Raw genomic sequence first — 13,396 nt, forward strand, 5'->3', positions numbered from 1 at the left:
TGTGAAATTTTCCCTTTTCTCCTAACTGTGCTTGTTTTTAAGTAGCCCATTGGTTAGTTAGGGCCTATAGCTATTTTGAAGAGGCTCACGTAATGAGCCCGTTCGCATCGGCTTGGTGATGGTCGCTGGGGGCCCTTCTGCCTTGCTCAAGTTTTCATTGCTCAAGCCTGTTGCCTAAAAGTGGACTCTATACTTCCCCCTGACAGATCGACAGTGGCAAATCTTTGGCATTTGGGCACAAGTCTCAGCTTCAGTAACTTCTTCCTGCTGCGTGAGGGGTGTAGAGATGTCCCTACCTATGGGTCAACATTGGTCAGTTGGGAATTTCTATGCAGGAATTACAAAAGGCAGAGGGAGCCGAATCCAAGGTAGACAACATATGTGAATCGTCTTCAGCTTGAAGTTATGGCAGTGAATGAATCTTCTGTTCTTGGGTGTATCTTTCAAATAAAACAGGCTTTATCATTGTTAACAGGGAGCATCCATCCATCAGCCCCTGGAGACCGCCCCAACGTCCTGTCATGGTTTGATGAAAGGATATTTTGAATCCCAGAGTGTTCTTCCTGTTTCTTGCAGCTATGTCATGATCCCAGCCTTGAGGGTCGATTGTGTACAATTCTGATCTTGAATACAGGTGCTATATTTTATAACATACAGTCATGACACAATACAGTAAACTAGGCTATATATTGCTTTGTATTACAAGGACAAACTGGCTGAGATTTCTGATCAGCCATCTGCTGTAGGATTATGTAGATATAGCCTAAATTATACATCAAAATAAGATGCTGCAGATTTATCCATTAGTTGGATAAATATCATTACTTAAACCTATCTTCAATTACCAATATTAACAATTCTAGAAGCCACTGGGGAGTTATGTTCCCGGATTCTGAAATCGTGCCTTATTATTTGAGTTTAAACGAGATGCCTTTTTCAGTTACATATGCCTTTAAAATTTTTATAATATACAACTCAATAGTGTTCTTGATCAAATGGCAACAAAAATACGCAAAGTAGAAATAAGGCTTGTTCAAACTGAATCACATGGGACAAAAAGATGATGCCAAAAAGATAAAATACCTGGAACAAGGCTTAGGTTACCAGGTTACTTGAGACAAGCACTTCATTCTTCGCAATTTTGAATAAATCAGATACTTCTAGGACACGGGATTTTGCCACATGGTGGCAGGTGCTCATTCTGCAGCTAGAGTAATACATCCACGCAGAGGGCAGCCAGTGGGATAGTTCCACCAAAATTTTTCAGCAAAAGGGCTTAGGATTAGAGAGTCAAGACCTGACGAGGCCTCTTTAAGGTAATTTTCCTTTTGTAACTTAGTTTCTCCTCTGACTAAAGCCATATATATACCTGACATTTAAAGAATGATTTACACACACATTATACATGCACATATTATATATACATTTATATATAAATATGCTGCATATCAAAAAGGGAAATCACTTTTTATTAACATTTAAAATAATTTATAACCAGAGAATGAGAAGCTGTCCCTCAAATATCTCATACCTCTAATATGCTTGTATAACTCTATTGGAAAATGTTATTTTTCCTTCCTTCAGCTCAGGAGAGTATATTCTTGGCCAAAGATTTGCATATTCAAGTAGACCTGTTATCTCTCTTTGGTGCCAATGTGGCATTTCATGGGCATCCTCCCCTTGTACTGGGGGAGCACTGTGGCTGGTTACGTAGTTCTCTATTCCACAGGACAATCCCCTCTGGCAAGAATGAAGTTGAAATGCTGATCAACATTGACCTGTGTGCTAGGCGTGTCCAGGGACAGGGCACACTGACCTTCTAACAGGGTACAGACCTGCACATGCAAGAGCCTGACCCTACAGAACCCACAAGGGCAAGCTGAAATTTCCCAGATGCCTGGAAGTCAAGGCACAGGCTCTGGAACCTTTCTTTTCAAAAAGGAACCAGTCTGGGGCACCTGGGTGGCTCAGTTGGTTAAGCGTCCAACTCTTGATTTCAGCTCAGGTCATGGTCTTGTGGTTCATGGGTTCGAGCCCTGTGTCGTCGGGCTCAGCACTGGCAGAGTAGGGCCTGCTTGGGATTCTCTCTCTCCCCACTCTCTTTGCCCCTACCCTGCTCATGCTCTTTCTCTCTCAAAATCAATAAACAAACTTAAAACAAATAAAATAATAAAGAACCAGTCTGCCTTTTCTCATTTGCTTCTTTCTTCCGAACTTAACAGAAGTTTTACTTATTTATACTTAAGGAAAAAAACCCACTATTTCTAGGTTGAGTGCCATTTCCAAAAGTCTGGTTGCTCGTGGTGAAGACTTTCCATGTATATTCGTTTTTTCACTCCTCCTTCCCTCCCACCCACCCTTCCTCACTTCCAGAGTTGAAAACATCAATTTAAGCATCCCCAAGAACTGAAAAGAAGGTAGCAATTCCTCAGCACAGACTTCCAGATACTTGCAGTCTTTATAAGGGAGGTCCATCTTTGTCTGTTTGCTTGTTTAACCGTTGTTTCTCAAGGCATTTAATTTGAGTGCCTTGGTGATGAACACCAACCATGGCACCTAGATGGCCCCCTCTTGGCTCAGATCCTCTCCTGTGATCCCCTCAACGGTTTCTATCTTATCAAGAGGTAAAGGCAGCAGAAAAAATATACATTCCCCGGATCTCTGCAAAGCAATGCTAAAAAAGATCAACAAATCCCATAACTATGATTTTAGATGAGGTTTCTTACCTTCTAGCAAATGATTAATCATTGACCAAATTCCATTTCTAGAATGCATAGAGATATGTTAGGTGTAGGTGGGGGTGGGGGAAGACTTTGTGGTTAAGTAACACTGGGAGATGCCTATGAGTCCTCCTCTTCTTGGGCTCCACAGTACATTTCTAGGAATGATGTAATAAGGAGCCTGTTTAAATTCACCTCACCTGGCAACTCCTGAGCCAGTTCTCCATAATCCATCCTGCCCCCTTCTCTGGAGCTTTTCTTCTTGGTGTTCTTACCAACATATTCTGTAGTTCAGAGGAAGCCATGATAATGGATACCACTGCAACGCGAATCAATTTTCCAACAAATGTTTGATAGAAAAAAAGTGTTTTAGCATCCACAAGGGAGAGGAGGAAATGGAGCGACCTTTCACTCTATCAGAAAATCCTGAGATCATGGCCCAGCAACGGCATCTTGATTAACAACTTTCCTCCTTTTGAACCATGTGATGTAAGAAGCGGCCCACTATCTTTGCAGAAGGTTTGGAAAACAACCCTGTAAGATGCTGGGCAGAGACAGCAAGAAACACCCACCCCCAGGCCCCAGGATGGCTCTTTAATCACAGGGCAGGCAGAAAGGAGGAACAGGCAAATTAACAAAAGGGCTACTTCATCTTTCCTTGCACAAAAGGGCCTAGGTGCAGAAGACAAAACCTACAGCTCTAGGAGCAGTGATAAGCACTGCTCAAGGAACTGGCGGCGAGCAGCTCACGCAACACATCTCAGAGTGACATTTAAATATAATGCTGATGTGCCATATATTCTGGAAGCATGGCATCAACTCTCTTATTTGTTCCCCTTACCACTCAGTAATGAGATATACAAATGATCAAAAACAACAGTGGGTGAGAGAAATACTAATGCTCATTTAATTGCCATCTGCTTTGGGACTGCTTCCCATCACAAACAGCAGTGGCTCGCAGTGATAAGGCCGCTGCAATGGCTAAGCGCTGAGGTCCATGGCATTTGCACTTACAGATAAGGCAGCAAAGACAACCCCACGTCTCCAAGGCTCACTGGATTTGACAAAGGAAAACTGACCTTAGCACCCAGCCTGGCACTTTCCTATTGTGTATGAGTGTGGGAGTAAACAAGAGGGCTATTTTACTCTATGTTTAGTAGAAAAATAATACTAAAGAAATTAAATGGAGCCTTTTTGATTCATTCCTAGTCATCCCTGTCTTAAATGTTACTGCCTGTTTTCACATCAAATTTCAGTTTCTGATAGTTAAGAGATGTCATCTCTCTTCTTCAGCCCAGGGACATTTTACATCCATGCAGCTTAGGAACAGAACCATCTGTGGAGAGAGCTCCGAAGTTGGAGCAGCCATATTTGCTCTGTATTTTTCCTGTGTGTCATGGGAGTTCTTGCTAAAGCAAGGAGGAGAAGCAGTTGCACTAAATTCCCTGCCTCTGTCATCTGACAGGGCAAGGAAAGAAAACCGGAAACTGACAGGAGAGGAAAAGGGTCAGGGGGAAATACTGGGTCAAGACTCAAATCATTTTGGGAGGGAACTGGGGCAGCCCAGAGTTCAAGGTGTCTAAAGATCACCATATGCATGAAGGCAGAAGTAATTATGGGCAATTGCAGAAGTACCAAATTGTCTCTGTAAGGAGGGATTCTTCATCCCCTGGTGACCTCACAGCACAGAACTCCAATAAGTAAGTGACCAGAAGCTCCTGTCAATGCCCAAGCCCTCCCCCTAAGGAATCTCTTAACTTAGAAAAGCCTTTTAAGGAACATTTTTCTTGTTTCTATAAAATGATGCCACCCACCCAACATTACTGAAACTTAAAATACATTTAAAAACTATATAGAACATGGAGTTGCTGGTGCTTAAAGAAAATCATGGTCACATTACTAATGCGTTAGAATTCTAAAATTTTGTAGTAGGCATGGAATTAAAAGATTTTTCTTATGATGGTGAACTGCTTATGACAAAATAGTCTACTGCAGCAAAGTAAAGGGTCTTAAAGTTAGGGAGAAGAAAATGTAACCGGTGGATTTTTCTTTAGCTTGTTAAAAATAAACAGAAATGAAAAGAAATTAATGGAAGGGTTGCTATGGTTGGGCACTGTACCAAGAACTCACTAGATCTTCACCTATGAGCTGGGGACTGCTGTTATCCCCGAGCCTCAATGAGGACACTACAGGGTAAAATGTTCTGCAGAGCTCATTCCGGGTCACACAGCCAATGAGCCGTGGGGGCTCCAGCCAGCATCCTCACGTACCTGCTAAGCAGCCTCCATGAAACAGCAGGCCAAGAACGATAGACAGTGTTTAAATCCCCAACCATTACCTTCATAGAAGTTTATCTAGACATTGAGATGTATTTGAGACCGCTTTGGAAATTATGAAAGAACTTGTAATTAAAATTTACTTTGAAAAATTACTTCAAAAAAAGAGAAACCCAATTTAAACAAGCCCACGAAGGGTACTAGAGAGGTATTTTAAGGGAAAAGGAATACAAGTGAGCAAGAAACACACGAGATACACTTAGTCTGATTCATAATTTTAAATTAGCAAATTGAAAAATGATGAGATGCCAATTTTACTACCATTACTGAAAAATAAAATTTTTCTTAGAACCCAGAATTGGCCATAGTGAGTACAGGATGGGACTCTCAATCTCAGGGTCATGAGTTCAAGCCCCATGTTTGGCATGAAGCCTCCTTTAAAAAAAAAAGAGAGAGAGAGAGAGAGAGAGAGAGCTATATACATATGATGGAATATTATATAACCTTTAAAAAATAACTCAAAAGCCTTATATGCATTGGCAGGAATATGCTCCATGATATATTACGTAAAGAAAGTAAAGCACAGAACATGGTATATTGGATTATCTTTTTGGGTTAAGTTAAAAGGGAAATGTATGTTTGTGATACATACATACATATATACACACAAACCTTACATTTATATATATACATATTAACATATACACAGATATGCTTTGTGTTTTATATTCTTATACTTTTTGAAGAAATTCATGTCTTTTATTTAAAAATGTTATCAAGAACTATTTAGGTAGCAGGATAATAGGTTGCTTTGGTTTTATTTCTTTTTTCTCAATTCAAAATAAATATGTACATATTTTAAACTCTCCTTGTGCCATTTTCATATTACCTTGCTTTTATAGAAAAATAGGGCAAAATACAATTTTTAAAAATTTACAGAGGTTACATATGCTCACTTAAATGACCCAGAAGTGATAAGTGAAGTCCCACCGTATTGGATAGTGTGTTCTCTGTGATGTTCCTGGACGTTACCCAATGGAGTGGGCCGGCGCCACTCATCTCTTACCCCCACTCTCAAAGAGATCGCTACTCTTAAAGTTGGGTGTATATCCTTTCAGAATTTTTTCTGTGCACTTTAAGCATATGTATAAAGATGGTAAAGGTTCTTAGCAAATAATAATGGGATCATTTTGCAATTTACTTTTTCTCTTGGTACTAAATCACTGTCATCTTTCTATCCTGAACACTGAGATCTAAGTCATTATTTTCAATAGATGTATGGTTTTCTAGAGAATGGCCATCCACATTTAACCAGTCTCTACTGATGGATATAGCTGTTTTTGATCTTTTTTATACAAATAATGCTGCATGAAATTATAGCATAAAAATTTGTCTGTTTTTAGCTATCTGATTAAAGAAATACATAATTCCTAGGCTAAATATTTGGTGAATTATAAAAGTTGGGATTGCATTAGCTTGGTCAGGCATAAATAAAGTCTTACTTTTCTAATCTAAACTAGTAGAGTGGTTTTGGACAAAGTGACCTCACCTAAAAGCTGAGAAAATATAATTTATCAAATTACTTAGTGTCCTGAAAATGTGCATATTCTCCTTAAGGGGTCAAAATTATTCAACAAGAAGAGCACACTCCTCTTGCCAAGTAACACTGGCTTTTGAGGACACATCCTCAAACATGGAACAGAACTTTGGTTTTAGCACCATGTTCCCTGTATTTCAGCTTCCTCAGAATGCATAAATAAGTCCAGCACTTTACTTATGAAGGCCTTGGCTTGGGCTGCTTCTCTGTCTGGAAAGTTAGTTTACCTTCCTGCTGTGATTAATCTTTCAAGGTCCAAACGGATTAGTCCAATCTTTCAAGGTCCATAACGGATAAATATAACGGATTATACTTATTTATATATGTGCACATGTATATGTGTACAAGGCTGGAAAATTGAGGATAAGTGTACGTGACTTTTCCAACTTTATATCTCTTACCCATATAGTAGGTATGAATTAATAATTGTTGACTACATCTTTTCCTTTGAGAAAAACATTTTAAGTGAATACACTAAGAAATTGTTTTTACTGATGAAACTAGTAAATGTTAACAAAAGTTCCAGCTCTGGGGTGCCTGGGTGGCTCAGTCAGTTAAGCATCCGACTCTTGACTTTGGCTCAGGTAATGATCTCACGGTTTGTGAGTTCTAGCCCCACACTGGGCTCTGCAATGACAGTGTAGAGCCTGCTTAGGATTCTTGGTCCCCCCGCCATCTCTCTGCCCCTCCCACCATTCACTTGCTTTTTCTCTCAAAAATAAATAAACAATAAAAAAACAAAAACAAAAACAAAAAACAAAAGTTCCAGCTCACACCCTGCTGATGGGTTATCCGGCAATCTGTATCTGAAGTTTTAAATACACATACGACTCCTTCCACTTCAAAGAACTTATCTTCAGGAAACAATCATGAATATTTCCAGAGCTTTACACATTATTATTCATAAGAAAAAACGGAAATGGCTTCAATGTTTATCAATAACTAAATTATGGATAATACAGATTTCATGACATGGAAAAATATGGTCTATTAAGTGAAAACAAATGAACTCTCTGAAGTAATGGGTCCAAATGAGTATATACAGTAAGATCTATTTAATTAAAACAGAAGACATGAGATTGAAAGTGAAGGGACCAATATGTCAACAGAGCTGTCTCTAAGCAGTGGATTTAGTGGATGACCCTTCCTTCATTCTTTGCGCTGTCAGAATCTCTTTTCTGATACATATTTTACCTACTTTGCCTTTTACAGAATAAGACCTATTAAACATATTTGTGGAATGAATAAATCCATATTATCTTTCTTTAGCCATAAAAAAGTTTTTTTTCCCCTAGAAAATGCTAGTGTGCAAGGATACGGTTTCATTTTGAACCTTTTCCTATGGAATCAACATAGAATTTCAATGTTCTAGAGAAAAGGAAGTCTACAGATTTCCTATTGTCGTGGCTCAGCACATAAATGTTCATATCTGAATGTGGGAGCTTAGTTAAGCAGATGAAATAAAAACACACTGTTTAAGTCGAGAGGCCATAAAGAAAATAAAAAAACTTAGAAAAAGATGGTTCTCATATTCTTATGTTGTTATCCTCAGGTAAGTCCCTTAAGTAAGTCCTCAGGGTGTCTGCCCTCAGTTTCTTAACCTATAAGAGAAATGACCAGAGAATTCTGAATAAAGTCTTTGAATGTCAAATCTGAGATTCAGACATCAACTGTGGAATCCCACACATGATAACACAATAAAGAAATTTCAAATGCTTCTGATAAAAAGGAAATGACTATAATGATGTGTTGGGAAAAAAAAATATGTGAGACTATTTTTTAAAGGGATTATTCTGAATCAGTACGTACACAAATATTGACAATGGTAATGAGCTGCACTATAAATACAGATGTTTCTTTAGCACAGAACTACATGTGTCCACATCCCTTCTCAACAACTTCTGGACTCTATAGAGAGTTCTTGACACAAAGTAGGAACTCAACAAATCATGCTTTCCCTTTTCTAGTCCAATTTCCCCTTTCCCTGGAATGAATTAGAGAGTTCCATTTGAAAAATAAGCCATGCAGAAGGAAAATCCTTAAGTATTCCACCATATTTGTTTATACAACAATTTCTAAAATGTATTAGGTGGTATACACCACCTGCTGTCTAAGCTCAAGTATTTGGAACATGATGTAACTCATCTGCTGATGCTTATGGACATCACAGCTTCCTAAAGATACTCTTTAGGTCCCCCGTCTCTTTTCTCATCCATTTACTAGCCCCACAACACCCCTCTTTTCTGTGCTCTTAAATCAGCTACAGTATGTTCTGGCTTCTGATACAGGCTTCCTTTTTAAATAAAAAACAAAGGAGGAGGAAGAAGGAGTCTTTATTTTGTGACTGAAAAAATCCTTATGGCTCACATCACTTCTTGAATCTGCAATTGGGTTGTTAAAGCTGAGGATTAGAGAAAATATTCCCACCAGAGACTCAAGCATTATTAAAAAACAAAACAAAAACAAACAAAAACAACCCACAAAATAACTCCCAATCCCCAAAGCTGGGATGTGTTCCAGCTTACTATAGAAATTATTGATTTTATTGTATTGTTAGCCACACATACGTGTGTGCACACATTTTTGAGCCTTGCTATAGGATATACCGTAATGATAAGCACTTCACAAGAATGCTAAGAGGGAGGCAGGAGAAGTATCTTTACAGGCCAGGAAATGAATGTTTGAAAGGTTATGTCATTGTCCCAAGGTCACCCAGCCAGGAGTAGAGAGTGAGAATTTGCACCCTTGGTTAATTTGATACAATCACTCTGCTGTACCATTCCCTTAGAATTCAATGCACTGGGAGTAGAGAAGATCTTTGTTATCTTTTAATGTTCTTGGCTTAATTTAGGGTAATAACAAGCTAATATGTTTGGGTGTAAGCAAAATCCTAGGTTTGGTCCAGGATTTCTCCCATTGATTTACCTTAGTAAAACCACAAGTCTTCTGTGGATGGATGACTGGGAATTTTTGTGGAACTGAACACTCTGATGAATGTGGAAGAAAATCCAATCATGTGGATATTTGAGTTCAATTTAAATTTTTTAGTGATACCAATTGAGATCTATGGTTCCATATGACTTATGTCTTTTTCTCCCTTTGAATGATGATGTAAGAAAATCCCTCACAAACATATTCGTAAAAATAGATAAACCATATAAAACTGCAGTATTTTAAAATAAGAAAGAACCTTAAAGATAATCCAGCCTTGCCCTTTAATTTATTACTAGGAAACCTGAAGTTATTATCTATCCTTGATTTCTTTGTGGCTATAAGGGTTGGCTGCACTGGTAGGAACAGGTATATATATTTTTAACCACCGGTGAAATTTTTTCTGATCCTAAAATCTGGACTTCTTAACTTACCTCCAAATCCATCAGGCACATATGTTTTAAGAACAATATTGCAGAAAATTGTTGGTAGTGATAATGGTTTATTTCCCTCATTTCGAAGAGAAATGTGTCGATAACCTGCTTGGAGGCCATCCAGCGGAAGAATCCTCTGGCCTATCAGCCTATTGTTGTCGTCATACACAGCTATTCTCAAGACTGCCAGGTCAGGGAGGATCACCTGCAAACAAAGAATGATACCTTTCATGGATTTTTTTGGAAAGCAGCTCCCAAGAGCCCTGACTCTAGGAATCTGGACCATATCCACACTGCTCTTAAATGTGCCTTTATGGTGAAACGATGCCCGTGATCAATTTGCATTCCTGAAGTACACTGTACAAACTGTAGTGTCCAAGCCATTGAGAAAGCAATTGAACAGGTTTCCTGGAAATCATCTCATTGAAATTTTTAGATGAAATGGTTGTGAAAAATTATGAGTCCAACCCTTGTCATCTTTCCCAATCTCTATGCATGTAGTGGACAAGAAAAAGGAGACCTTGAGAGGGGCGCCTGGGTGGCTCAGTCGGTTAAACATCAGACTCTCGATTTCAGCTCAGGTCATGATCTCACCATTCATGAGACGGAGCTGTGCACTGGGCTCTGCACTGACAGAATGGGGCCTGCTTGGGATTCTCTCCTGCCCTCTCTCTCTGCCCCTTTCCCACTTGTGCTTTTTCTTTCAAAATAAATAAAGTTTGTTTTGTTTTGTTTTGTTTTTAAAGGGAGACCCTGAGAGATCAAGTGACTTTCCTTAATGTCAGAGACTGTAACATCTGGGCCCGGAATTGGGGCTCTTGACTTTGAATCCTGTGGTTTGTCTCCTACCTGGGCTGCTTCTGACATCCAGCTCTGTTTTTAAGATTATGGAAAGTATCTCTGAAGAAACGCTTTGCATATAAAGGACAATGTATGTAGAAATTTGGATTTTCCCTTTCTCTTGCACTTCTCAGTTTTTAATAGATTTTGGGATACAAAATACAGTGATATGTGGCAGCGAAAAACATTAATGATCCAAGACATTTACTCTCAACCATCTCCAAAATGAATAAATGGACATAAAATCTAAGCTCAGATAGCAGAATCCTAATTCACATATAAAATAGCAACATGACAAAAGGAAATCAAATGTTTTTAATCAGGAATGACTTTTCATTGGTTAAGAACAACCAAGACATCTTGGCTAGTTTAAGCATTGTGCCTGAAGCTAGACAATGGACTGGTTGCCTTCTTTAACTTCTAAAGAACAGAGAAGGATACAGACCTGGCATCTCGTTTCTGGGGCCAGTAATGCTATATGTAAAAACCAAGTTTGATATTTCCTTACTCATCAAAAATAAAGAATGCCTGAAGTCAAATTTCTGAACCTCTACAAATGTGTGTAGGGATTATTCATTCTGCCAAAGCACACTGGCTACACTGACAACAGATCCAGCTACAACAAAGTATAAAAAACCAGGGGGAAAAAAAGGCCCATGAGAGGTGTGTATGCAATTTACAGTACAGTTTGACTATAGAAGAGAAGGTCATAGTGGGGGTTGCACGGATAATGGTGGAGGGCGTGGATCTCACAATGGCTTGTTTCATTGAACTACTGATCTTCTGTAACCTGGTTTCTGTAAACCAGTTAGCCTATTCTGAAGCTGCTAATCCTCACTTTTGTTAAGATAAGAAGCCAGTTATCTGTGTTGTGGGACATGCAAATGGAGCAGAAACACCTGGAAAATCTCTGCCTAAAGAAGAAGTGAGAAACTATTTTTTTTAAATATATGAAATGTATTGTCAAATTAGTTTCCATACAACACCCAGTGCTCATCCAAAAGATGCCCTCTTCAGCGCCCATCACCCATCCTCCCCCTCCCTCCCACCCCCCAGTCAACCCTCAGTTTGTTCTCAGTTTTTAAGAGTCTCTTATGCTTTGGCTCTCTCTCCCACTTCAACCTCTTTTTTTATTTCCTTCCCCTCCCCCATGGGTTTCTGTTAAGTTTTTTTTTTTTTTAAATATATGAAATTTATTGTCAAATTAGTTTCCAGTGAGAAACTATTTTGGATAGGATAATAAAGCAAGTGAGAAAGAAAACCAGATATTCTTGGAGACAACACAACCAATGCATGGGGTTTTCAATACATCTTACACTGACAAAAGAGAAACAAAGGGAAAATTATTACAAGATTAAAAACTGAATCATTATAGAGAATGGCTGTGATTGGTCTTAGGATCAAGATATAGAATTAGGAAACCTCCCCCAAACCCAAAACAGACTGTGGGGGTGGCAACAGGTGACATGCTTTCTGGAAGCATAGGACAATACCAACTGGCCTAGTTAAGGACAGTTATTGGCCTTTTGGGTGCACCATCCTACCTGTCCTCTTGGCTAAAGGAGCACTGCAAGTTACCAGCAGCTGCCTTGGCAGAACAGAACTCTCCAGTGTAGGATGATGTCCATCTGTGAGGACACATTCTAAAGAGATTGCGAACCTGGACCGTGAGCATTGCCACACAGAAGGTGGGCTCCTTGGAGGAGGAAAGGGGAGCCGAAAGGACAAGGACAAACATAACAACAATCACATGTCATCTCTAGAACTCATCCACTGAAAGAAGAGAAAAAGGAGACATTTTGGGTTGCCTAACTGCCCCTATGTCATATAGTGTCTATACACTAAACTGTGGCCCCTAACTTAGCAGAGCGAGTCTGACACATTGGAAATGCCCTACCTTCCGAAACACAAATGATTCTTCATTGTAAACTGGATTGAGTCCATTGTTCATCACCATGCGAGTTCGGAATTCCTTACGTATGGTGTCAGTGGGTAAACCATACATATCCACTTCTACATATGTACCAATTTTCTTATCTGATAAAAACTGACCTGATATGACCTGCAGCAACACAGAAATAGGATAAGAGAGAAGTCTGTGTAATTATCAAGAGCAAAGAATAATCTAGAAGAAATTTTCTGTCCATCTTTAGAAATTTTAGTTATCTATGAAAATAATATGTTCATTGCTTACTAAATTAAAACACTATTGAGCAAGTAGTATATTCAAAAAAACTCAAGACAGAGGTTCTGACTTTGAGAACCATCTATAGAAAGAAAGAAGAAAAAAATAATAAACCATATAATACAAAAAAAAAAAATAATAATGTCTACAGCAGCTTAATTCCACCTAAGTGCCCACATGTATGAAATGAAGTTAAGGGTTCAAATATGTTCTAGGATCCCATCATAGCTCTGAAATTCTGCCATTTCATACCTTACTGAATTCTTTTATAAGTCTGGGAAAGAGACACACTGAAGAAAAAAGGAATGCTAAAATTTGCCCCTTATCCTTTACCAATATTGACAATGGTCAGTGTTACAGATTTATAAAGACCAGCATTAAATTCCATCTATTGTAACGCCATGGAGAGACTA

The 13,396-nt window shown here is 38.8% G+C and overlaps 1 protein-coding gene across 15 annotated transcripts in view; it reads right to left on the reverse strand.

Moving 5' to 3' along the window:
• The window catches only part of PLCB4 (phospholipase C beta 4), a 420,239-nt gene that overhangs the window by 39,663 nt on the left and 367,180 nt on the right, over positions 1-13,396 (reverse strand). For all 15 annotated transcript variants that reach the window (XM_078444273.2, XM_078444271.2, XM_078444272.2 and 12 more), the window contains 2 exons: positions 12,696-12,860; positions 9,959-10,163 (listed from right to left, as the gene is read on the reverse strand). In XM_078444273.2, the coding sequence (XP_078300399.1) occupies positions 9,959-10,163; positions 12,696-12,860 (370 nt within the window). The remainder of the gene's footprint in view (positions 1-9,958; positions 10,164-12,695; positions 12,861-13,396) is intronic.

The sequence above is a fragment of the Panthera onca genome, chromosome A3, assembly GCF_046562875.1.
Source record: "Panthera onca isolate mPanOnc1 chromosome A3, mPanOnc1 haplotype 2, whole genome shotgun sequence".
Taxonomy (NCBI): domain Eukaryota; kingdom Metazoa; phylum Chordata; class Mammalia; order Carnivora; family Felidae; genus Panthera; species Panthera onca.